General features: G+C 41.8%; 1 protein-coding gene across 2 annotated transcripts; it reads right to left on the bottom strand.

Annotated features, from left to right (window-relative positions):
- Positions 1-909: 909 nt before the first annotated feature.
- VSIG4 (V-set and immunoglobulin domain containing 4) lies at positions 910-19,197 on the bottom strand. Of its 2 annotated transcripts, XM_030934451.1 has the most exons (8): positions 19,017-19,197; positions 12,695-13,051; positions 11,684-11,965; positions 7,222-7,284; positions 6,617-6,694; positions 4,194-4,298; positions 2,009-2,030; positions 910-1,669 (listed from the first exon to the last, which is right to left on the bottom strand). In XM_030934451.1, exons 1-8 carry the CDS (start codon positions 19,084-19,086, stop codon positions 1,432-1,434), a joined length of 1,215 nt encoding a protein of 404 aa, XP_030790311.1. In that variant the 5' UTR covers positions 19,087-19,197; the 3' UTR covers positions 910-1,431. The 2 variants fall into 2 exon arrangements, with proteins under 2 accessions (XP_030790311.1, XP_030790310.1); XM_030934450.1 differs by lacking the exon at positions 11,684-11,965 and having other exon boundaries at positions 19,017-19,195.
- Positions 19,198-26,456: the final 7,259 nt, after the last annotated feature.

Raw genomic sequence — 26,456 nt, 5'->3', positions numbered from 1 at the left:
TCTCTCTTTCTCTCTCTCTCTCTCTCTCTCTCTCTCTCTCTCTCTCTCTCACACACACACACACACACACACACTCCTAGCCTTATTCTTCCTTGAAAAGAAAGGATTTCTTGCTCTTATCCCCACCTCACATTGTAAGAAGGGGCCAGGAGCTAAAGCAGATAACCTGTGAAAAATGCAACTACCCCCAAGATTTTAAGCTTCAAAGAAGTGGAAGTGGTGCATCCATACTTTGGAAAGAAGGAAATCCCTTCATCTCTGCATTCATATTCCCCTGAGACAGAAGGACTTTTTCTTTTCTTTTTTTCCTTTTTCTTTTTTCTTTTTTTTGAGGCGGAGTCTCGCTCTGTCGCCCAGGCTGGAGTGCAGTGGCGCGATCTCGGTTCACTGCAAGCTCCGCCTCCCGGGTTCAAGCCATTCTCCTGCCTCAGTGTCCCAAGTAGCTGGGACTACAGGCGCCCGCCACCACGCCCGGCTGATTTTTTGTATTTTTAGTAGAGACGGGGTTTCACCATGTTAGCCAGGATGGTCTGGATCTCCTGACTTCGTGATCTGCCCTCCTCGGTCTCCCAAAGTGCTGGGATTGCAGGTGTGAGCCACCGTGCCCAGCCCAGGACTTTTTCTTTCTCAGGCTTCCAGTTGATGTGGGAAGAATCATCCAGGTGGACCTGGCAGGATGACATGCTGGGTAAGGGAAGCCAGGGGAGTACTGTTTAATCAGTGAATACTGTGCTCCAGCTGGGCTTACCAGTGGAGTGAAGTAGGAGTGGCATGTGTGGGAAGGGAAAAGACCAAAAAAGCAAAAGTGACATCCATACTCTCAGGGGCCCCAGCCTTCTTAACTAGTCTCACTTTAATTACTTTTAGTAGTTCCTACCATACTGTGAGAGAAGACCAACATGACTGAAGTTGCTGTTGTGATTATTTATTGAGCACCAGAAGAAAGTCAGAACATTAGACTTACAGTGTAGGAGCAGAACTGAACCCTGGTCTGTGAAATGACAATTTCAATTAAAAACTCTCTGGCCCTGAAGAAAGAGAAATGATCCTGGATACAACTGGTCCTCTGAGCTGGCAGAGCTGAGCCTCCCTCTGGTCTTCTGGTGGCAAGATGCCAAAGTTGAATAGTGTCTGTAGGCATGATGACCAAGTCCCAGTGCTATGGGCATCTTCCCTCTGGTATTTAGAGAGGAGTACCAGAAGCCCCCAGCAGAGATACTAGAAGGGCACAGAGCCAAATCCAGCAGCTGGCTTACTTGAGATGCATCTGGCAAATTCTAAGGCAAAGCCAGTGACTCCCAGGGGCCCCAGTGTTGGCAGGGCAGACACTTTGGGCTATCCAGGAAGAGATGTAGCAGGGAAGAAGACCATGCAGAAGGCAAGGACTGAATAGGCAATTATGTCAGCAGATCCTGGCCTAGTGGGGCATTTTTAACAGGCAGTCTTGCCCTCAGTGGCCAGAAACTCATAATCCAGAGGAACTGTATCCAGTAGGCGGGCGTAGTCGCCATTGATCTGGGCGATGATCTGGTACTCTTGTCCTATGCAGGGCTCATCAGAGTAGTTGTTGCCCAGATTCTGAGAAGCTGGTTCATCACTGGGGCAGCCACTTGCGAAGATGGCCACCCTCATGGTATCTCCAGAGTCGTTGGCCTCTCTGGCATGCACCCTATGGCCCAAGAGTCCACCACCCATAAGAAGGGGCTTGGGGCTGGTGTCCTGGTTTCCCACCCTTCTGCCTGAATTCTTGCCAATTAATTCTCAGGATCCTGCCACCCAGGGATTCTGGAAGCAGAAGGCAGATGGATCTAAATTATCCTTTGTGTTCAGGGGGCCACAACAACCTCAGGAGGTGCCTGAGAGAGGGAAGACAGCTATGTCCTGACTCTGAAGGACTCTGGCCTTAGGACTGGGTCTGTGCCACACCCCCCTTCCTCCATGTTTCCTGCCAGTAATCAAAATTGAGGGCAGGGACGGGGTAAAAATGGAAGAGGAGAGGCTTTCTTACCTGGCCGCTTCATAGACATGCTCTAGAAAAGAAGGAGGAATCATGTCAAAAGTTTTCATGGCAAGTGGACAAAGGTCAAGCATGGATCCCGGGTACCAATCAAAAGATGAGGGAAGGGTACAGAGGAGGGAATTTTAATATGTCTCAGCTTTCCAACACCTCGTAGGTATTGGGGAGGTGAATTGAAACACAGAGATGCAAATTTATCAGGTAAAGGAAGGGGAAGCACACATGGTCACTATCCCTTTTGTCATCTTGGACTCAGGATATTGGGCTGGAGCAGTTTCTGGGTATGGGTGCAGGGAGGGCACTGGAACTGGACCTGCTCTTTACCCAGGAATCTCCCCCAAGGATCCCCAGAGAGTCCTTGTGGGAAACTTGACTGTAAGGCTGGATACCGGGAAGAAGGGGCTAGATTAGTCTGATGCCGATGACCATGACCCAAGCCACTCCCAAATGCACTCACTCCCACCATATACCCAGGAAAAACCATGGTATTGGTCACTATTGCCCCCTAGAGTCTGTGGAGGAGGAATGTCCTATATTCCATACAGGTTCAAAGGCTTAGGTTGGTGCAAAGACAGATGTTTCTTGGTACTGCCCTCTAGGTGCTTATAATTTTTCGGGGATGCAACTGGAAATTCAAGCATTAAACAACAAAAAAGTAAACAAGAGAAACCACAGGAATTCTGCCTTATGGTAGAGCCCTGCATTTCTGTGTCTTGCCTCCCCCATTGGCCTATGATCACCTGTACTGCAAGGGTCATGTCTTTTTCATCTTAATATGCCCAGCACCTGTCACACAATAGGTGCTCAGTAATTATGTTAAGTTAAATTGATGCCCTGAGGCCGTCTCCCTTATAGAAAGATAGGAAAGAGGAATTTTTGGAAATGAGACTAGGTATAAGGAAGTGGTGGGGGTTGAGAAAATTGGCTAGAGCCACATCACAGAGAGCCTTGAATAGAATGCTGCGTTTTGACCTATATCCCCTGGGCCATAAGAAACCATGGAAGGTTTTTGAGAGAGAAACAATTTAATGTGGTTAGCGTTTATGCCTAGCCTCATCAAGACTATACGAGAATACTTTCATTTTAGTGCCCCTGGGATTTGTGGTCATGTGAGGTATCTGCTATCAAGTTCAGCCTCATGGTGATAGCCATGCTAACTGGCAAAAGCCAGAGCTTATAATTGAAACCTGGGAGGAGATGTTCAAGGACCCATGGTAGTAACCAGGCTATTTTGGAGTAAGAGATAGTACAGAGAATAAGACAAACTGACATTAGGCAAAATGACTAGTGCACTGGGCATTGAGAGATAGCTAGTATTTTTTTTTTTTTTTTTTCCTTTTAGAAACAAGCATCCCAAGTTTTTTTTTCCTCCTTGGTTGGTTGGTTCATAGTTTTTAAATGGCTCTGACAACTGTGCTGTCATTATGCCACTTCCATGCTTGAAAAAATTGGTAATTTTTAGTAACCTTGCAAGGCCTGGTGAAGAAAGTCCAAATTAGTTAACCTGGCGTTTAAGGCCTTCTATAATCAGGAATAAGCTTTCCTTTCCCATTGCACTTCTCTGTTGCCCATCTACAGAAGTTTTCTTTATTGATGACCCCACTCTTAGTTGTCTTTTAGGCCCTTACAACTTTGCTGATGTAGTTCTCTCTTCTTGAAATATTGTCTCCTTACAAATTGTTTTCATCCTCCAAAATGTGGTCTAAGATATTATTCCTTCTGAAATCCCTTGCTAATTACTCAAGCCTTAAATGGCTCTCTTTTCCTCTGTATCCCTTTAGCATTGATTGTCTTCTCTAGTTTTTGAGCTTATAGCCTCTATTGCTATATATTGTTATTGATGAATTCCATGTTTCTACCTTGAATCTCCTAAATAAATTGTAAGCAACTCGAGGGCAGGGATTGTGACTTCTCCTTCTCTTGCATCATTACAAGGTGACTCATTAGAAAGATGGCTGTACTTGACTGAGTACCAAAGCCTAGTGCTTTTAGTTCCATAAGTCTTATGCCATTGTTTGCTTGAACATCTGTCTCCCTGCACCCCAACCTTCACTCCCAAACTAGGCTGGGATCTTCTTGAAGTGCCTAACACAATGCCTGATACAGAATTTAGGCTCAAGTATACTGACAGAAAGAATAAATGAGCCAAAGCCACCTTCTCATATTCATGACTAACCTTGTTGGGATGTCTTCCGACAGAGCATGATATAGGCCATGGTAAAAACCACCATACAGCACAAAGAGATGATGAGGATGATGGCAAAGATAGGCAGGCTCTTTCCTAGACAGTAAAACAAGATCAAGTGGTATTTGGTTGAAAATAAGGCCAGAAACAAAAACTCTAAGGAATAACCCAGACTAGGCCAAGCCTTTTTCTTTTTCATTTTCCATATTCTGTTAACCTTCTTAGCTAGCCAGAGAGAAAAAACTCCAGGCACTTGAGAAAAACTTGAGAAAGGATGCCATGTGTAAATAGGTTCTTACAGACTCAATGGTGGGCTGATTGGCCTGGGCTTTTGAGCTAGTTGTTTATGCTTTCTATAGGGCCAAGACAGAAGGTTTTCACCTTCCCTTAGAAAAAAGAAAATAATATTCTGACTTTCCAGCTTCACCAAAAATGCTACATACCTTATTAAGATTCTGATCAGTTACTTCTAGCCACAAAGATTCTTCCCATCACACTCTCTGGTCAAGTCCCCAGCTTCCTTCTTTATCAAAACATATTTCCACTGAGCCACTTGAGACACATATTCCCATTATGCTTAAAAGCTGAAAGAATCAACTGAACTGGGCTTCCAGTCCTAGATCTCTTACTTACTTGCTATATGACTATGGTAGGCAGAATAATGGTCCTCTAAAGATATTCACATCTACATTCCTGGAACCTGTCCATATGTTAGTTTACATAGTAAAAAGGAATAGAGATTTGAGAATGCTACATTGTTAGTTTTGAAAATGGAGGAAGGGGGCCATAACCCAAGGAATGTGGGTAGCTTCTATAAGCCAGAAAAGACAAGGAAATTAATTCTTCTCCAAACTCTCCAAAAGGAACACAGTCTTGCTGACTGACATTTTGATTTTAGCTCAAGGATAACTGTGTCAGACTTATTTCCAGAAGTGAAAGATAATATATTTACACTGTTTTAAGATATTAGGTTTGGGTAAGTTTTTACAGCAGCCATGGAAAAATGAATACAGTGACCTTAGACAAAACTTAGTTTTGTCACTAGGCCTTAGTTGCCCCATAAGTTCAATGAAAAGATTGAATGATGTCTAATGCACTTTTAGCTATAATATTCTGAATCTAAGAAGCTAAGTCAGGTGATAGAGAGGTGTAAGGAAAGGAACCTCAGTGTACTTAGGATTTGTTGCTGCAACTGGCTTGTTTTCATGAGACTCTAAGATATCGTGTCCTAGGAATCCAGTATTTGTGGTCCTCAGAGTGTCTTGTTGGAACTGAGAGAACTCAAGTTATAAGCTGGTACAAATCGAAGAAATATTCTCTTTTGAAGAGAGTCAAGTACTAAAAACTTGGTAGAGAAAATAGGTCGCAGACTTAATATCTAAGAACGTAGACTTTGCCCAAGGTTGTTTTCTCATTTTTCCAAACCAACTCCCTATGAGGCATTTTCTAACTTCTTTTCTCCCAATAGATGTTCTTCTGGGACAGGAATGGAACTATGGAAGTCTTGAAGCCAAAGATGGCAATGCAAATGTGGCACATAAAACAGGCTTGAGTGCTGCCCAGAGATAGCCAAAAAGCTCTACAATCAGGAAAGGAGAGATACAAAGAGCATTTGGAAGTCCACTCTCAATTATACACAGGCAGAGAATGAGTACCAGGAGTGATAGTTATCAAACTATTTAATTCCAACCAATCACAACAGATGCCTACTGTAGACTTGGAGTCTTAGAGATTCTTTGGTATACCTTTTGTTGCATGACCATGGGGGTGGTCTAGAGAGTTCTGAGGAATGGGACAAGGCGGCCCCAGGTAATAATGGAGGGTTCAGGGGTTAAGGGGAGCAGCTAATTATCAACTGGTGTGAGAGTGTTCTATTATTTCAATAGTCAATGCAGTCATGTCAATGCACACCAACTGACTATCAGATGCAGGTGAAACACAAAAGATTTATCTGGGATTTGAATCTCTGAGACCCTGACTTGGGAATCTTCAAGGCCTTGGAGGAATCAGAAATCAGCTTCAAGTGGCTCGAAGAACCCTGGTTAAGAGCTCAAGCAATGACGCTCTGCCATTATCTTTACCTGGCTGAGGTCATAATGTCATAATGTCTCTATCCTTATTTCTTGCTCAGAATGTTTGGAAAGTATATTACTATGGCAACAGATAACTAAATAAAGGACACATTTATCACTCCCCTTAACCTCACTCTGACTTCGCTCATCCCTGGATCTGTATCTCTCTCTCTCTCCATCCCACCCACCTTACCCATCCTCAGTGTCCTTGACCATTGCTTGGCACATAGCAGGTAATGACTTGCAGAGTTCAATGCTGTAGAACAGTGTGCATAATGGAAAGTTTTGGTCACAAAGCTTAGAGTCAAGAAGAAAAGATAGAAATCCTGACAATATTCTTACCTGGCCCAGCACTGGTTGCTCCAAGGTAGCCATCCACGTCAGTGGTCCAGTCCCAGGATTGCTTCACTGTAGATGTTGCTATGAATATAGAGAATAGGGTCAGAGATCTCTCTTCTATCAAAAAGCTGAGAGGTAGGAGATGGTTGCAAACGTTGGAGTCCTTCTCTGGCCATTTGTGCTGTACTTACCAGAGTCCCTGGCCGTGTTATCAACCACTAGTACCACGAGATGAGGCATCCTCGTTTCTTACTTTAGGTGTGGGTAGTGAGAAGAAGTCCCATAGAGGGGAGGTAATACACCCAAAGTCACACAGCAAGTCAAACTAGGAGCAGAATAGAATTTGGTGTTCTCTTTTTTTTTTTTTTTTGCATTTCCAATGGGAGTATTCTAACTCTCTCTTTCCTTTTGCCTCAGAAGTTTTCACAAAAAAAAGTATATATTCATCATTGCTACCTTTCTTTTGTTTCCATTCCTTTACTGCTATGCTCTCGCTGAGGAACCAATTGACTGTTTATTAGCCATTCAATGGCATTGTGATTCCTTCCTTGGCTACCATGACACCATTTTGGACCTCTACTACTTCCTCAAACAATAGTAAAACTCACCTTTCAAGGGGTGTCTCATGGTTGTGGGTGCCTCAGTCTTGGTCTTGAGTAGTTTTGGGGAGTCTGCAAGGAAAAGGGAACCGATTCAAGGGATCTTGTACCCTTGGGTAAATAGTTTAATGCCCTAGGGAAAGAGGAAGTAAGTAAAGGCCATTCAGTTCCATACTTGGACCTGTCTCAACACTTCTGTCATGACGCTGGTAAGTCCTGTGTTGCTTGTTCATTTTTCATATATCAATCAAGGACAGAGTTTTAAACCCAAGATTAATAGATCTGGAAGGAACTTGTATCTAGAGTTCAGAGGGTGAGTCAACTTGGATGGGAAAATATATTTTATTTTTTACTGACTTCTAACTGAGACCTAGTAGTTAATTCTCTTGAGAGAAACTTGGCAGGTATCATAAAGTAGGTGGCAATGGGTGACATCAGTGAAAATGGTGGCATAATAACCTCCAGAAATTTACCTTTTAACAACATCAGTGAAATAATGCAAAATTTGACATAATCAACTTTTTTTTTTAGAATTTTGCAAAATAGCCAAAGGTTTGCAGCACCTTAGAGAGAATTTATGGAAGAAAAATATCCCAGTTTTGGTAAGAACAGCAAGGTTTATGTTGTTTTAACTTATCCTTGTGCCCTTACCCCTTCTACCTCAGAGGTAAACTTGAACATACAACCCCATTCCAGGTGCTGGAGTGGGCCCAACAAACTTCATTTTTGAACAATTGCCATTATTTGGCCTGCCTGGTGGTTCCCTGAAAGACCTGACTCAAAAGACTTGTTTTATTGGTCACCCAGTGCTAAGAGCCTCTCCCCAGTGATGGGGTAGCGTTTGTCACACAGCTGCCTGAGACAATGGATAATAGGTGAGAGAAACAAAAACAAAAGCAAAAACAAAACAAAACAAAACAAAACAAAAAAAACAAAAAACTAACCAAAATAGCCTTAAAAACGGTTGAGGAATAAGATTTCCATAGGGATTTTGAAGAGTTCTGACACAGTTCTGGGAAAGTAGAAGGCCACACACCAGCACAGGGCCATGTACCTGCTCAGGAAAGACATGAGAAAACCATAAGCTCCTCCCTCTTGCTAGCAGAGGAAACAGCATGCTCCGTTTTAGATGTGGAGAAACATATTAGTAGATAAAGCTGGATAGATAGGCTGAAAACAGACTAAAAGAGTTTGGGCTTTGTTCTTTGGTTGGAAGGATCCATGGGGTGTAACAGAAGGTTACACCTTTTGAGAAAGGTTTACTTTCTTTTGAGAAAGGAAGCAAAAATTGTTCAGCCTCTTTTTCTGGAAATAATTCTGACAACAATGGGGTAGGATTTTCAAAGATGAGGCAATAGCATATTTTGCCCATTCATTAACAAATACAATATTCGTCTAGTGTCTAGTGTCTTCTTTGTGCCAAATACTTTGCTGGGCTCTGGAGAACAGTCATGAAGTAGACAGATAGAATTCTGCACTCTTGAATTATATAATCTAGTGACATAAAATATATACTCAATAAATATTGAATAAGTTGATGATTTCATAAGAATGTATGAACATGGGGAGAGCATTTAGAAGACGATTGAAATTGTTTTTTAAAAGAGAATATGAGACCATGAGGGTATAGGAAGAGAAAGAAAAAGCCTAATAAGATACCTGATTCAGTAGGTGAATTCACAGCACTTGGTAATCTTGATGATTATTTGACCACGCGAGGTAAAAGAGAAGGAGGAGTCAAAGATACTGCTGTGTTTTCTAACAGGTTTGAGGAACAGGTTTGGTGAGTAAAAGGTACATTCAGTTTTGAACAAGCTGAGATTAGAAATGAAGCTGTCCAGAAGGTAACTAGACATTGGGATCTAGCAGTCAGGAAAAAAAATTACAGATAATATTATGGTTTGAGAGTCATCAGCCTGCAGGTGATATTTGAAGTCACAGAAGTAAATAAAATCTCCTGATAATATAGAAATACATGCAGAGATGAATAAGAATTGAGTCTTTGAGAACATTTACAATTAAGGAGTGAATGAAAAAAGAGCCAGCAAAGGTGTCTCAGAAGGATCATTCAGGAAGGTATTAGAAGAACCAAGAGAAATTGGTGTCATTGATAGCAGTGACTGAAAGAATACTGAGGAGGAATAAATGGCCAACAGGGACCACTGTCACACAGATGTTGAGGAGGAAAAGTATGAATGCAGAGGCCTTGGGATTTGGTGATACAGAGGTTAATGATGACCCCAAATTACAAAGTTATGTGTGGTGAATGAATTGAGAGGTTCAGCTGGTGGAAGCTACCTTCATGAGAAGGTTGGTAGTGACCATAGGAGAGATTAGGTGGCAGATGGAGAAAAATATTTTTTAATATAATATATATATATGTATGTATGTATTAGGCTTGCATACTGACATATATACATATATTATGCATGCATATATATTTGACTTAGGTAGAGGATAAAGGGTGTTGCCAGGCATTGGAGTAGCTGATGTTGAGTTCAGGAGGAGGGGCTAGTTGTGGAGAGGAGCAAAGCATACCTTACTCTGAGCCAAGAGGAAATGGATAGGGAAATATCAAGGCAGAGAGGAGGGTAGTTGATAAAATTCACATCTGAAGAGGGCCTGGACCTTCTTACAGAGGAAGGAAGTTACCTTATCTTTTAGGAGTAGGGCTGGGGGCCTTAAATAAGGTAGAAATGTTCTGAAAAGCTGCTACAAGGAATGAGACAAAGATAAGCAAATAGATAGACACACAGTATGGGGGCAGGCAGTGGATGTTGCAGAGCATCAAATTAAAGTGGAGTCAATTCATATCTTTGTTTTGTTTTGTTTTGTTTGTGAGCAAAGCTCAGCAGTCCAAGAACATGAGCAAAAGCAGGGCCTCCAGAGTCCTTCTAGAACTAAAGAACAGTGCATAGTGAGGTGGAAGGGTGAAGGGCTGAGAGTTCCATAGGGCAGAGGTGAAACCGGGAGTCAGACCCAGGGGACAAGGTTGGGTGGACAGGGAGGCAGGTAGAGGTAGCCAGGTAAGATTACCTTGGCTCACAGAGCAGGGAAGAGTGGAAGGCTGAGAATAATTTCCCTGAGCCTCAGTTTTCTTATCTATCAGTAGGGGGCAATGGCGAGCACTGCTTAACAGCACTGTGATAAGCATTGACTGTGAGAAGGAATAGGCAGGCGGGTTTACTGTGAGCAAGTTCTTGCCTAGATGGTCTGAGAAGTAACTCACAGAAAGGCGAGAATGTTCAGTTAGTCTCTTTATGAAGTATACATTCTTGGGCTTTCTGGTCATGCCCTGCCCTCTCTGCTTGACCAGACTGTCAGCTCTTAGAGAACTGGGACATTGTTCATATAACTGTTTCAGGGCGGACCACTCTTGTTCCTCCCCAAACTAACAAACCATGATCTACAGCACATACATCCTCACTACAGCTTAACTTTGGGAAACAAATTCCTCCAGGCAAACACAAGAGTCTCAAACCAACATCAGTCTCCTAGCCCAAATGGTAATAAGCCATTTGGGCTAGCTTTACATCCTCTCCTTATACAGATCTATCCTCAGAAGACAATAATTTTCAGATGGTTCTGAGGGCAATTCCCTAAAATCAGTTAGTTTCCAACATGTTTTGAGCAATGGTGATCTTGTTGGGGTATCTTTCTTTCCAAGGAGATCTCTTGAAAGCTAAGAAAACTCATCTGGACACATCACTGCTGGACTCTTCATTTAAGCCTCAGCTTACAGTGTTTATATGCATAGTTCGTAGTGCTCCCAGGACAGTGCTGTAAGAAATAGTCAAATCTTGATGAACCAGAACCCATCTTCAAGGATACTTAAATCAGAACTTGTATTTGGCTTTACAATGAAGTGGGGGAGGGAAGTTAAAAGAAAGCATGTAAATATATTAGGTCAAGCCTAATCAAACAAGCAAAACAATAACCAAACAAACAGAACACACAAACAAACAAAAAACAACAGCTTTCGAAGGGTGCTCAGGATCTGATATAGATACAACCATGAGAAACAATCAGACATAGTAGAAAGAGCATGAAATCTGAGTGCAATTCCAGATTTATACTTCCTTGCTGTGAGACCACGGGCAAGTAGATTCCCCTTTCTGACTCTATTTCCTCTTCTGTAAAGTAAGTGTAATGATAACTATCTCATGGGACAGTTGTGGCGATTCAATGAGAAAATATGTGTCAAGTTCTTGTACTTTGTGTCTGGCAATACAATGTGCTAGTAAATCTCACTCTTTCCTTCGCTGTCTTTATCTACTTAACCTATGGCATGACGGGCAATGTCTCTATCCCTGTTGTCCCCAGTCCCATTTTTTTTTTATTTGGGATTGTGTAACCATTGCCTGCTTGGGACCCTATTCTCCCAATTCCTATTTTGCATAAGGGCACATTTGAGGTGTCTTTGGTTCAAACTGGTCTGTTAAGATGCTCACCAGGAGAGAGGGCCACTCACCTTTGACCACAAACTTCACAATGTCGCTGTGCTGCTCAGAGCCAACCCGGCCCTTGGCAGTACAGAAATACGAGCCCGAGTCAGCTACCACCGCAGGCTTGAAAAGTAAGGTACTTAAGGTTGCTACTTTGATGGGTTTCTGGTTATTAGTCTGTTCCTTATACCAAATATAACTGATGGGAGGAGAACCCTGAGCCTGGCATTGAAGGCTAATCCTCATTCCCTGGGGCACTGTGAAGCCATAACCACTGCCAGTTGTCACTGTGGGCTTGGAGACAGAGACTGTGAAGAAAAGACAAGACAGGAAACTCTGGGCAGTCATAAGGATATGGGACCACAAGACCGAGTCACTCTTTTTGGGCATAAGAGCATGCATATATCTGCAACTGGAACTAAAGGGGGCTTCTGACTTTGGAGGAAATAGGAAGGAAAGGGCAATACAAACAAAATGGCTTCCTTTGAAGGTAAGTACTTTTTGGTATTACCTGGGATTTTGGAATATTTGGAAGTAAAAATCAACTGACCTTTAAAAATAATGTAGTTTGTTCTGGGGCTCAAGTTTTGAGTTTGGATTACCTGCAGTTGTGGATTTTCAGGGCCAGACCTTTGTAAAATTGTCCACCAAGCAAACTTATCCTGGCTAACCTCTGCCTCCCATTCCCCAGAGCTTCTCTATCAGCATCTATCTACAAATTAAATATACTCATTTTTGAGTTGTAAATCCCAGAGCCCAAGCAGGGTAACTAGGCTATGGATGCTGGCATTTCTGGGACACTTGAAGGGATACAGATTTGCAGGTCAGGAACCGTTCCCAGAATTTCTTAAATTTAACCATGGGAATGCTAACCCTAATAATTCTTTGCCTGTCCACTTTCTCTGATAAGCACATATACCTGTGGAGAGCCTCTGTATAGATAAACAAAGGCTTCTGGGTTTTTCAGGAGTTTCTAGAATTACATCCACTATTGATTCATTGATTATCAGTACTTTTCTACCCCCTTAGTGACTCACGTTTCTGGACACGGAGCTCAGTAATCTCATCTCTCACTACTTGGTTGCCATCAGGAGTCTGCCAGGTGACTTCACACGTGTAGTAGCTCTGGTCATCCATCTCCAGGGTGCTCAATTGGAGGGATACATCTCCTGGAACCTTTTGGCTCACATGCAGGCGGCCCTGGTACTTTGCCTGCTGGATATGGTCTCCAGAAGAGTCACGTAGGAAGATGGTGACAGGGTCTGAGCCACGTTGTACCAACCACTTCACCAAGACTTGGGTGTAGCCTTGCAGGGGGCCATAGGTGCAAGGAATATTCACATCCCCTTTCCAAGGTCCTGTTATGCTCTCTGGCACTTCCAGGATGGGACGTCCTGAAGAGGCAGAACGGAGGAAAGAAGCAAACATAGATGGCATACCTATCTGGCACCTAAGGTGGCAACGACAGACCTCAAAAGGTTTCTGAGAAAAAGCACTCAACTTTCTTTCTATCACACTTTTGTGTACCTGTGCCCTTTTGCTCTTTGCTAGCCTTCTCGTCAATCAGAATCAGTATTCAGAATGAAAGCCTTTAACATTGTTTAGATTTGTGAGTTTCAAGCCCTTTTTTGTTACTGTGTTGCTATGGAGGTGATCCTAGGTAAGTCACCTTCCTACCATGGAAGATTCATTTACTTCATCTATAATGTGGAGAGTTTGGATGGTAGGTGCCCTAGATATTCTATCAGCTCTGTCATTCTGCAAATCCATGAAAAACATTTCTTTTCACATTTTCAAAAGAGATGTGGAAGCAAAAATGCTAAGCATTTGGGTCTGGAATCTTTCATTTTTTGTAAATATGCACCTGGAGAAAAGTGTAGGCTTTTGAGATCAGCAAGAAAGGGCCCTCTGCCTTGTTATTTTCTCTTGTTCCCTTAGAAATACTCAGTGACTGGGGTCCCAACCCTAAGCTGTTCTCTGAAAGACAGGAAAAAGGAAATTCTGAGGGTAGAACCAGCTGAGAGGAAGAAGTCTGGATATACATTTCTGTTTAACAAAATCATTAGTTATTGTTAAATTTGAAACCTGCACTTTGTAAACCTGACTTTTTTTCCCCCTGATTTCTTTTGTTTATTTTCCTTTTGATTTCTCTTAGTTCCTAGCAAGGATACATAGGAAAATTTCATCTTGAGGGGGAAAAGATTGCATCCATTCTTGGTCTAGAGAGGAAAAGGTTCTGAGTGAAATCCTGAAGCTGGCTGTAGTGGGTATGGTGATAGAAACAATGGGAGATTGCTCCTTGGCATGCTTGAGAAGGAAACACTTAGGGGTGGGGATGCGGGTGGGGGAAGGAGGTGGGGCTGTTGAAACAACCATTGCCCTCCCATCAGAATTTTCCATCCATAAGCTCTTATTTTGAAGATTTTTTTGTTTTATTTAACTGGGGCCAGGAGTGTGGGGTGGGTATATTTAGGCAATATATTCATGTCTCTCCTAAGAGAGGTGGTTTCGAAGATATGAGGTATTACTATTCAGTCATATTTATTCAAAAGCTTTTAATTGAGCCTAGAATTCCCAGTATTCAGTTAAGCAAATGGAAGATGACATCTTTTGGATGGGTTGAGTGTATGCTTTCTAACTCCCAGAATGTGCTGTCCAGCATCAGGGCTTCTGTTAATAGAGATACTAAAGTCAAGCCTCTAGCCTGTGCCCTCACCACGGACTCTTAGAACATCAATAGCATATTTTACCCAAGAAAAAACCCTTGAGTAGAAAAGAATAAATAAACATAAGTCCATGTTGCTAGATCCACTACATACTCCCTGGAATGCTTCAAATTTGGCAGAGAGCAGAACTCAGACCTACAAATGGGAATACAAGAGGGGTAGATTTTGGTTAGCCCTATTTTCCTAATTCTATTTCTTTTAATGATATTCTTTTCTGCCTTCCACATCGCAGAAGGGATGGTTTGCCTTACAATGGACTTTGTGATTAATCAGAGCTATCTATGGATGAATTAAGCTGTCTGGGGAATTTCTAGGCTTTGTTTGGGTCTTAGCATTGCTCTTTAAGGTCCCTTCTAATCTTAGGTGGTCCAGTGCTAATAGACTATAATAGAAATAGAAGTTATATGATTATATGTTCCAGCTGGCGGTGAATTTTCACCAGGTAGTAGGTTTCATTGTGCTATAGACAGTTCATACCTCCATGTGATTGCAGATGCAGCATTTCATTATCATCGACACACATGCCCATGCATATTTTTGGCCACATGCAAGCACAAATATACCATCCTTAAACCCCATGAAAACTATCTAAGCCTCTTGGTTTAATAGGCTATTCCCCATTAATCTTCCTCTGGACTTTCCCAATGTCTCTCCTCTTCTCTGAAAAGCACTCTCACATTCCCCTCTTGGGCAACAAAGCAGCATTCTGCTGTGAGGACATCTGGAGCAGTTGAAAATGCCTTTGTCTATGCATATGCATGTCTTCCTTCTGATCTTAGGGGAGCTGCAAGGCCTGGCTTGTGTTTTCCCTCCCTGGGAATTTACTGGAAATTCTCACAAAGCTCAGTGTGGCCTATCAAAAAAAAAATTGTTAGTTAGTTTCAATTTCTCAGTTTTGAAAAGTAGGTCAGGCTTGACTCCTCCGTCCCAGAATGAATAGGACAGAGTTTGTAACTAGACTTCCCAAAATGGCATGTTTTCCCCCTTTTACTTATTTTTCTTTTCCTCTCCCTTCTTCCTCCTTTATTTCTTCCACTCTTTCTTCCATTATGCTTCTGTTCTTTTTTGTTCCTTCTCCTTTTTCTTATTCTTATCTCCTCTTCCTCCTCGTGCTTCTTAGTTGCATAGAGATTGGATTATAGGTACAGGGCATCACAAGAAAAATGACATTTTACTATTCCTCAGGTTCTTTGATCTCCAAAGTGAAGTAAACCACAATACCACTGACTTTTACCTTCTACCTTTCCTTGTAGTTTTCCTAGAATCAAGTAGGAGCCCCTAATCAGAGCAGGAGGGTAATGAAGGACTGTATTATGTAGTAGGAATACCACTGATGTAAGTGCAAAGTCTGCCTTACCACATATCTCTCTGTGTGACCTTGGGTAAAATAGCAAACGTATTTGAACTTCAGGTAATTATCAGTAAAGTGGAAATAATAATAATGATTCTATAGAGAATAATTGTGAAGGTTAAATGAGTTCATACATGTGAAAGCACCTAGCATGTGGCTGGCATTCAGTGGGTGCTGGATAAATATCAGTCTTGTCCCGTGCCCTAGGTGAAACTTGTTGTAGTTGTTTTAAATTATTCCTATCCTATAGCAGTCTTCAGTATGTCATTCCCTGGATAAGCAGATTAATTAGGTTGGAACGTCATCAGCTTTAATATTGACATGAAGGAGAAGTCATCATATGGTAAGGAACCACTCTCTCCTGTCTGATACAATCTACTGAGTTATGGGCAGGTACTAGGTTGTCTGTGGGTTGTAGGGCAGCCAGAGAGGATACAGCAGCCTGTGTCTCCAATAACAGGACTATCTTAGCAACCAATGTAAAATGTTGGCCAAATTAAACAATACTCCTGGTTTTCCTGGAAGATTGGGTATGAAAAATCCATTTCGGGAAATCCCTCACCTCCTGGCAGAACACTGTGCCCATTATGGATACCTTAAAATCACCAAATGGCAAGTCACTTGGTATAACAGGGGTTGAGGTACAAAAGAGGATAGAATTTGGAGTCTTCTGGAGTGGCATAGCTGGAAGAGCTTTTAGAAATCACTTAGTTACATTCCCTTATGGTACATATGAGTAAGCTGAAACCCAGAGATAGGAAGATGCTTACTCAATGTCACACGGATAGCAAGGTCAAAGCTAGGCCTAGAGGCCTAGAATACAGGTTTTCAGAAGCTACACTGCTTTCTTACCTTCTTAAATTATTAAACCATCAGTCACAATAGAAACCAGCAACCTCTTACCTGGGCCTACCTGACATGGCTTCTGGATGTTATCTCAGGGTTAGATATTATCCCATGATTGTCTGAAAAAAAATATGCCCCCATCTGCCAGCTGCTTTCTGAAAAATCTTTCCCATAATGCCTGAGCTTTGCTCTCCTCCCTCAGGAAATGTTTGTTTTTCCTTCAAATATTGGCCTTCTTCAGGGGAAAGACCAGGGCTGGATATTGACTCAAGGAGCTTTGTTGAGGGAGGATTTGGCTTGAGAAAGAGGGAACAGTATTGAACTTATTGTGGTCCTGGGTCCCAGCCTTATAAAAGCAAATGTCTGACGCCTGTGTAATGGCACTAAAGAAAAGAAAGGCTGAATTTACTAGGTGTGTGCTCCTTTGTAAGAGCCATTCTAGGTCTCTTTCTGAATCCCCTTCCTCCCGTCATCACAAAGAGGGTGACATTTTCCATGTCTCTATCCCATTCCCCTACATGACTGGCTTCTCTCCCTTTCCTGGAATGCCTCCTGGATAGAGGATTAGCTTATATAATACATGTTTATAAAATGTTTCTGAAATGTTTAAAATGTGTATAAAATATGAAGATTAGAACTTTTAAAATTTTGATTATCTTGACATATCTCTTAGCCCCACAGGAAGAGATCAGCAGCTTATTCTGGCCCCTACAGGCTTTTTAGCAGTGAAGTTGCAGTCCCACAGAGCTGTCCAGTTGAGAAACCCCTTTGAGGCCAGTCAAGTCAACCTCCTCACTATACAGATGGGCTGGGAACAATGAGGTCCAGGGAGAAGGAAGATATTATTTACAGCTCAGCATAACCTGAGCCTCAGGTCTATAGTGTAAGATTCTATATACAAATGGAAGGCCTGCTTCCAGGTCTAGAAAAGCTCATAGGCTGGGGAAGGAACAAGAGTGCCCTCCTCTCTCTCTCTCTCTCTCTCTCTCTCTCTCTCTCTCCCACACACACACACACACGCACACAAGCACAGTATTTAAATTTAACATTTCTAAAATGTTCCCTCAAGCCCCAGGCTTGAGCCCTAGCTCACACCAACAGACTTGGAGAAGGTAGAGAGATACGTTATAAAACCTACTAGAGAATGGAAATATGGTAGTTATAGAAAGAAAAATATTTTTTTCAGGAGCATTAACTCTGCCACTAATGCTCTTTGGCTTGGGGGAAAATTATTTTTTCTTTTGGTTGACTTAATTCAGAGTCTTTTCTAACTCTGGGGTTCCAGAGTCTGATGGGTCACAGAGCCCCAGGATAGGGTAACCTAATCAGAGTCAGCTATGGAAAGCTGGATTCTTTCTGACCTCACAAGTGACACCAAACTAACACCTATCCAGCCTTTTTCTCTAGGGATGATAGAGAAGCAGCAAAAACCCCCTTTACCCTATATTGGATCTCACTTAGCTGTTACCCAGGTTTAGTTTCCTGAAAATCCATCTCACTTCTCAGGAGTATAAATGAGGATGGAGCTTCCCAAGCTCCAAGGAAATAATGCGACTATGGAATAGTCCATCCTCCTTTGGGATTTGTATCCAACCCATAAATAGCCCAGACAAATTGAGCCATGTCTATAGGGAAGTGAGTTAGCCCAGGAATGTGTAAGAAACCGAGTCCTATGAAGACCAGTTGAAAAAGCTGGGGCTGTTCAGCTTGGAGGAGAGAAGAGTCAAGGAGATATAATACTTGTCCTCAGGCCTTTGAAGGGCTATCACAGGGCAAGGAAGCATCTATGTTCTGTGTAGCCCCAAGAAGCAAAGCTGGGGCTGTTGGATGGAAGTCAGAGGGAACTGAATTTAGTTCAACACAAATAATAACTTTCTAATAGTTGGAGCTGCTCCTGGATAGACTAGATGGTCTGGGGAGGTAGTGAACACTGAAATCTCAATCACTACTGAATGTTTTTGAGCACTTATTCATGACAATGAAGGGTGGTATAGGTTACTTCTACAATCCTATCCAACTCTTAGAAAACACTCCTTCTTCAGGGGCTATATATTTTGACAGAGACCAAAGCTTGGAAGCAGAGGGGTTAAGTCTAATGGTAGAATTTTAGATGAGAGACAGTAGATGGAGGAAAAATTCAGGTGTCACTGGGAGCCTTCTTGATGCCCCTGAGATACAAGCCCTAGAAAATCATGCAGATGTTTTCCAAGAGAAAAATCCTTTTTCAATTTCTGTCCAAACTTGCCTTCTGACTTCTTCAACAGACTTCAACTACGTCTGTCCCTTTTGCTCAAGACTGAGAGAACCTGCAGAGTTTGGTTGAGAACACTCACCTGCCCAGCAGGAATAGGCTTTCCTTAGTAGACATTAAACGCCAACCCCCTAGCCTTTTGCCTAAGCCAGCAATGGCAGCCAGGCCCCCACATTCTGCCTTACCATAAGTGTCCACTGTTAGGTGCCCCAGGAGTAGCAGGCCCAGTAAGATCCCCATCATAGCCAGAGCCATTTCTGTCCTTTCTTCCAGCCTCCAGCTACCAAAGAGGCTCAAACTTCTGGTGGCCACCAGTGTTTGTGTGTGTTTACTTCCCCTCCTTCCCTATATCTCTCACTAAAACTCTTAGTCCCATCACACACTCCCCTTCCTTCCCTATTTCAGCACAGGTCATGTGGGATCCCCCCCTTCCCCCACTTTCCTGGGGTTGGAGGTTCCAGGGTGAGTGAAGCAATTCTTCTCCCCTGCTAGGGTATTGACTTGACTTTCCCTGGAGCCAATGGGGCTCTCTGGTCTTTGATCTCCCAGGCTGTATTTATTTTGAGTCTCCTCCACAAGACTCAGAGGTTGTGGGGGTGACCTTTGGGATGAGTCTTCTCACTCCAGTATGGGAGTGTTTTCCTTTGTGGTGAGCCCAGGGAGAAGGGAACAACTTTGCTGGCCTATCCGATTTTCATCAGTTGTACTGTTAACCCTTGCCTGTGCAGCCTATGCAAATGGACAGGGTGTTGGGTCTGGGGTGCCTTTGGGCTTAAGAGTACAACAGCTTAGTGTATTAAAGGGATTTCTACACATCAAAACCTGAATAATTGGCAAGCCAATGGATAAAGCTGTTATGGGTGAATATGCCTCATATCTCATATTGGGGAAGCTCTTTGAATCACTTTCTACAATGGCTCCACATCTCTGGTGGTAAGGGAGAATTCATTTTAATTAATATTCTCCATGCTTTTTCATAAGGAATTTATTTATTATTTACTTCTTTTAAGGGAAAGTTAAGCCCAGCCTCCAGTGCAGCAGCCCATTAGTAGTATCCTCTATTAGGTCAAATTTTTCATTGACTTCCAATTGGTACAGGCCCTTGACCTACAATAGAGTGATATTATGCCTCCTAGCAAAGCTCAACTTCTCCAGAAATTACTCCTCTTCACAGGCCCCAGAGTGACTGTAATTTCATCAGCCGTCTAACTAGGTTTGGCACTGCCCTTTGTCTACTAAGCTTTGAAACTATAAGCACTTTCAAAAGCACAAATGCATCCAAAAAATTCATACTGCATTGTAAGTAGCAAGTAGCATCTAAGCTTACTTTACTTTTTGATTGAAGGGATAGGAAAGGCCTTGGTCAGGAGAGGGAGGAGTTTGTGCAGAGATGGGGAGTGGGAATATAAAGAAACATACTTGCCAAGGGGTGACTGCATACAGATGATTTGGAGCTTGCATGGGCTAAGGAGACATTCCAGCATTTCAGGACCCATTATTACATGGAATTCTATCAATCACCTCTGCCTCTAGGGCCCAATCCCCCTTGACTGGTTGTTCCTTGTTTTTTGAGTACTGCACTCATTCCATCTCACTGGAACTTTTAGCCATTTTTTCCCACGGGGACTCTCACTCAGGAAACCCTGAACTTTGGAGAACCTTCCTTTGATAGTTTTCAACCACCACCCGCTCCCCCAACACACACACACCCTTCCCCTTCCCCACTAAAAAGCCTACAGAACTGGTGTCAATTTTTGCCTGACCAGGTGATTGTGTATGTTTTGAGCTGCCTCTTGCATTTTGTTAGGACCTCCTGGATCTGAAGATAAAGAAATGTCCTGGGGAGTATGCACAACATTACTTCAAGACTGGGAAAGACTTCCAGTCTTGCAGTAGGCTCAGTAGCCCTCTTGATTAGTAAAAGAATTGGACGAGAAGTCAGAAACCTGGAGGTAAGGCTGGCTCTGTGTCTACTTCATTCTGAGGCCTTGAACAAGTCAAATCTCTCTGAACCTCAGCTTCCCTAATTGTAACATGAACATAATTAGACTTTATGCTTGTATCTTGTCAGATTTATAAAAATCAAACTATACTATACATACACTTAACAACTATATAATGATAGTTGCTATTTAAAATCTTTTACTCTTTCAGTCACTGGATTAAGCACCTTGCATGGGTTATTTCCTTTACAACCCCTCAGGTGGGTATTATTGTATGTACTCTTGTATCTCTCTCTACCACACTGAACTCCCTTACACTACTTTTCCTTTTCATTGTAGAGCTCACCACTACTTGACATATTGTATATTTACTGTCTTACTTGTTTGTTTTCCATCTCCAGAATGTAAGACTGGCGTGCAAGGCTTCTGAAGGCAGGAATTTTTGTATGTCCTGTTCATTGTTATATTTCCAGTGCCTAAAATGGTGCCTAACATATAAGATACTCAATAAATATTTGTTGAATGAATGAATTCAATATAACTCCGTTTTGCAAATGTGTCTAAAACCCAGAATAGTGAAATCACTTACTTGTATAGAGGGTGCCTAGACAAGATTCAAACTCCTATTTATATGCCTCCAGAAATGATACTATTAAGTAACACACTATTCTGCTTCATTGATACCTTTAATGACCACTTCTACAACAGTTCCAGATTTTCTATGGATGTTGTGAGGGAGAGAAAAGAAATGTTAGATATGGTCCCTGCATAAGTGAGATTTTAGTTTAAAGGAAAAACAAACACATATGAACACACTAATACAAGGTGAATTCTTAGCTGTAAAACTTGCGGTTTGGGCAGTATTTAATGAAGGCAATAGTAGCGTGGGAAGGCTTCCCAGGTAAAGTGATGCTAAAACTACCATTTGTAGAACTCCTGCTTTGTGCTGTGCACATTATTCCTAGGCCTTACCTCACAAGGAAGACATTATGAATAACCTTTCCTTATTGAGAGAACTTAGATCTGGAGGTACCGTGGAACCTGCCCATGGTCACATAACTGATAAATGACAGAAGTGCCACTTACCATCCAAGTTGATGTTTCAAAAAATTGTATCTTTGATCCTCCATGCACCAGGGCATGAGCCAGAAAAGATGAAGTGGTTGAAGAGGAGAGAGATGGGTAGTTACTTTAATTCAGGGAGTCCACCTTTTTCTTATTTTCAAACTCAGTGCTTCATGAGATGATAGTGTGCATGTGGTAAGAGTTCACAGGTTGTGGGTGAGCAGCAGAGAGAACGACTCACACCCTTTGAGGTCCAGTATTCAGAGGTGACTGTGGCTGTATATCTATTTCTACCCCCATAGGCCACCTTTCTAGACAAAGGTTGAAAGGTCAGATTGGAGAAATTTATCAATGTGTAAACACTATCTGAGACCCTCCTGTGTGTATGTGTACCTTGGGCTTACTGAGCTGGAGGGAAGCAGTGGTACAAAGAGGAAATCCACACAGGCCCTGCTCAAGGACACACACACACCCACACCCACACACACACACCCACCTATAAATACCACAAATAAACATAAATGCACAGATACATATGGTCACACTTTTGTGTATAGCTATACATATGTATATAATATGGCCTTAAGCACAAACATGAACACATTGATGCACAATACACAAAATATACACACAGAGACATGTAAGCACATGGGACACAGACACACAAAATATGCAGGCAAACACACAAATACACATAGACCTGCACATAGACATGAGAAAACAAGCAATGAAACACAGATTCATACACTGAATCTGGACATAGGCAGATAAAACATGCATATAAGCATATGAACACTTAAATAAAAACACAGATGTAACATACATATACAGAGAAATACACATATAAATATCAACCTAAAGATACATAGAAAGATAAACATGAGGGTTTAGAAGAAAACTAACAATAACAGACCTTACATATTAAGGGACAAAGGAATGGCAGAAACTCTTTTGTGCAATGGGAGTTCAGAGGTGGTAGCAATCCCTATGGACTTCAGTGGTTTACGAAAGCTTTCTAGAGGAGCTGGCGTGTGGGCTGGGATGTGAGATTTGGTTAGCATTGGATAGACAAAGAGGATGGGGAAAAATTCCAGGTAAGTGGTATGGAAAGAGTCAAAGTCCACAGGCAATCAAAGGCAAGAATGAATCTGATCAACAGGGAGAGTCAGTTGGACACTAGCTTGGTGTATATTTAGAAAGGCAGGAGAAGAAAAAGCTAAACCAGGTTGTGGAGGGTCTTGAAAATAAGACCAAGATGCCTAGACTTGATCTTAAAGACTTATATGGGAGCTGTAGAAGGTTCTATAGTGAAATAGGGGCCTGCTGCAGTTGAAAGCAGTTTCTTGGGACCAAATCTGTTTGCAGAATATCAATGGAATAGGATGGGGAAATTGGAAGCAGAAAAATGAGAGACTAATTAGACTATTGGTTGTATAATGCAATGGAAAGAGAATGGGAATGGGCATTAGGAGACCTGGGTTCATTCACCTCTCTAGGTCTCAGTGTTCCCATCTATACTCTAAAGGTGTCATACTCACCAGTGGATTCTCAACTTATGTTCTTGGGATCCCTAGGAGTTCTGTAGCAGGGAAGAGGAAGGGAACAGAGAGAAATTGAGGTGACTGAATTTCAACCAATGGTGTACTTAAATGGCCAACTTAATTCTTTAATAACCTAAATGGCCAACTTAAATTCTAAGAGCTGATTTTGTGAATTTATTCCTAACTCTGTTTTTAGTGACATTGTGTTGGTAGTTTGAAAGAAGCCATGATGAAGATATTTACAAGACCCTAGATGTAAGACCAGGCACATAATAGGTATTGAATAAATGCATATTATGCACTTTTGATGTTTCTGACACTGTTCTAGGTCCTGGGGGATATAGTAGTAAAGAAACAGACATGAAACTTAAATTTTAGTAGAAAGAAAAAAGTTTAAGAAACAACCAAACAAATATGAAAAGGAAAATCAATAATTATATAATTATATATTGTGTGGCTCAGACATGATGTACCAGTGACATAAACACTGAATCTTGCTCTCACCACCAACATTGTCTATAAATAGTTTATTTATTAATAATAAATTGGGGAATATGAAGACAGGAAATACTCATATGTGTATGTGCAGGATTTGGGTGAATAGAGGTGAGGGAGTGATTTAGAGTTAGATTCTTAAGAATGACAATAGCAATATGAGCATGTTTTTCAGAGTTATGAAGTCAACCCTTGGCCAAAAAAAAAAAAAAAAAAAAAAAAAAAAACAGCTAACAAAGTTGAAAATGATTGTCTTGGGGAAAGGGAAATATTTTAACAAGCTTCACAGAAATATCTGATTTTCTTGACTATGTCTATCTAACTAACAAATATGTATATTGTATATAATATGTCAAATGGTGATGAGTACCATGAAGTAAAATAAAGCAGGGCTATGGGATAGAGAGTGTGAGAGTGTGATAGGCAGAGTACTGAACCCCCAAAGATGTCTGCATACTAATCACCAGAACCTGTGAATAAGTTAGGTTACATGGCAAAGGAGAATTAAATTTGCAGATGGAGTTAAGGTTGCAAATCAACCAACCTTAACGTAGGGAGATTATTTTGGATTATCCAGGTGGGTCCACTGTAATCACAAGAGTCCTTAAACGTGGAAAAGGGAGGAAGAGGAGTCAGTTAGGTAGGGGGAAATGTGACTATGGGAGAAAGGCACAAATAGGTGCAACACTGCAAACTTTGAAAATGGAAGAAGGGAAACATGTGCCAAGGAAAAGGGGTGACCTCTAGAAGCTTGAGAAGGCAAAGAAATGGATTCTCCCCTAGACCCTACAGAAAGGAATGCAGTCCTCTGACATCTTCATTGTAGCTCAATACGATTCATGGCAGACTTCTGACCTCCAGGACTGTATGATGATTAATTTATGTTACTTTAAGCCAGTAAATTTGTTCTAATTTGTTATGACAGTGATGTAACACTAACATAGAGAGTAATGAGATAGCATGTATTCTCAGAGGAAGTGATATTTGAACAGATCTGAATGAAATATGAGAGTAGGCTTAGCAGATATCTGGGGAAAGATAACTCCAGGCACGGAGGACTGCAAGTGCAAAGACCTTAAGACAAGAACATTCCTAGAATGTTCAAAGAGGTGTGTTTGGAGCAGAGGGAGTAAAGGAGAAAATTGGGAAAAGATAAGATGGGAATAGAAAAGGGTGAGGGAGAGTGTATTATGCAGGGTCTTGTAGGGCATTTAAATGATTTTGACTTTTATTCTGAGATAAGGAACAATTGGAGGGATCTGAACAGGAGGATGACATAATCTTAATTGTGTTTTAAAAGGATTGTCCTTGCTTCTCTATTGTAGACCATAGATGAGGAGGGGTAGAAGCAGGGAATCAGTCTGGATTTGCAACAAATAGTAAATACAGGACAGTGACAGTGAAATCAGAGTATAAAGGGGTGGATGCCAGAGACTGTGGAAAGAAGAGTGGCTAGGTTTTGATTATGTGGCAGAGTGAATCATGGCTAAGTGGAAAGCATGGATACTACTCATGCTGTAGATATGGTTGGCCTGGGCAACAATAAGGCCATAAACAGAGCTCAGAAAGTGTTCAAGGGGAGGGGTTATTTTTAGCAGAAGACAGTTTGGGACTAGCCATGTGGAAACAGAGGTGATGGAATTCCTGCAGTGAGATGTCCTCATAGAGTGAAGAAGGTAGGACTGGAGTTCAGGGGAGATCATGCCTAGAGGGAGAACTTTGACAATCATTTAAAGACATGTGATGGTGAAGCCATGGGAGAATGTCGTATCCCTCAGTATAGGAAAGTGCAGAAAGAAGCAGGTATCTAAGGATGGAGAGCTGAGAGTTCTATGTGGCACCCAAGTCTCTCCTTCATCACCAATTCTAGATCCATACTTAAAATAACAGAAAGTCAGAGCCTAGAGGACCCTTTGAGACCACAATGAGTCCTCCTCCTTCACCTCAACTTCACAGGGGGAAAAAATGAAGCTTAGTGATGGAATGGAATGTGTTTAATGATACACAGTGAAGATCAGTGGCAGAGGTAGGACTAGAACCCAGACTACATTTATTTACATCACACTGCCACTCGTGCTGGTACATCCTCTGTTATGCAGGTTCTAAGAAATTACCCTCAAAAATGCATTTGGGAGAGGTCATTTTCAGACTGGACAGAGTGGAGCTGCTTTGTCTTTACTGAGACCTAGTTGCTCTCTCTGAAGTGTAAAGCTAATAGTATTAGCCAACTAAAACAACCACTAGTATGCTTGAAAATCAAATTGGGATCCATTGGTTATATGCATGTATATAGAATGGAAAACAAACAAAAAATAAACTATATGCCACCACCTTTATTTTTGATTGAACAATAAGAAACAGTGTTTTCTGAGCTCTGGTTTTTAAGGTGACAGAAAAAGAGGAAGTGAGACAGTTGTGGCTGTGAGTGGGTGGATGTGATACATAAACTGAAAAAATGTTGTCATTTTCCTACTTCCACCCACTCTACCTACTGACTTGGAGAGTTGAACAAGGAACATCCTAGGAAGACCCCTGGTAGGCTAGGCCTGCAAACCTTTTTCCTGGTTCCTCTTAAATGGAC

This window comes from Rhinopithecus roxellana, chromosome 7 (assembly GCF_007565055.1).
Source record: "Rhinopithecus roxellana isolate Shanxi Qingling chromosome 7, ASM756505v1, whole genome shotgun sequence".
Lineage (NCBI taxonomy): Eukaryota > Metazoa > Chordata > Mammalia > Primates > Cercopithecidae > Rhinopithecus > Rhinopithecus roxellana.
This window is presented reverse-complemented; position numbering and strand designations above follow the sequence as displayed.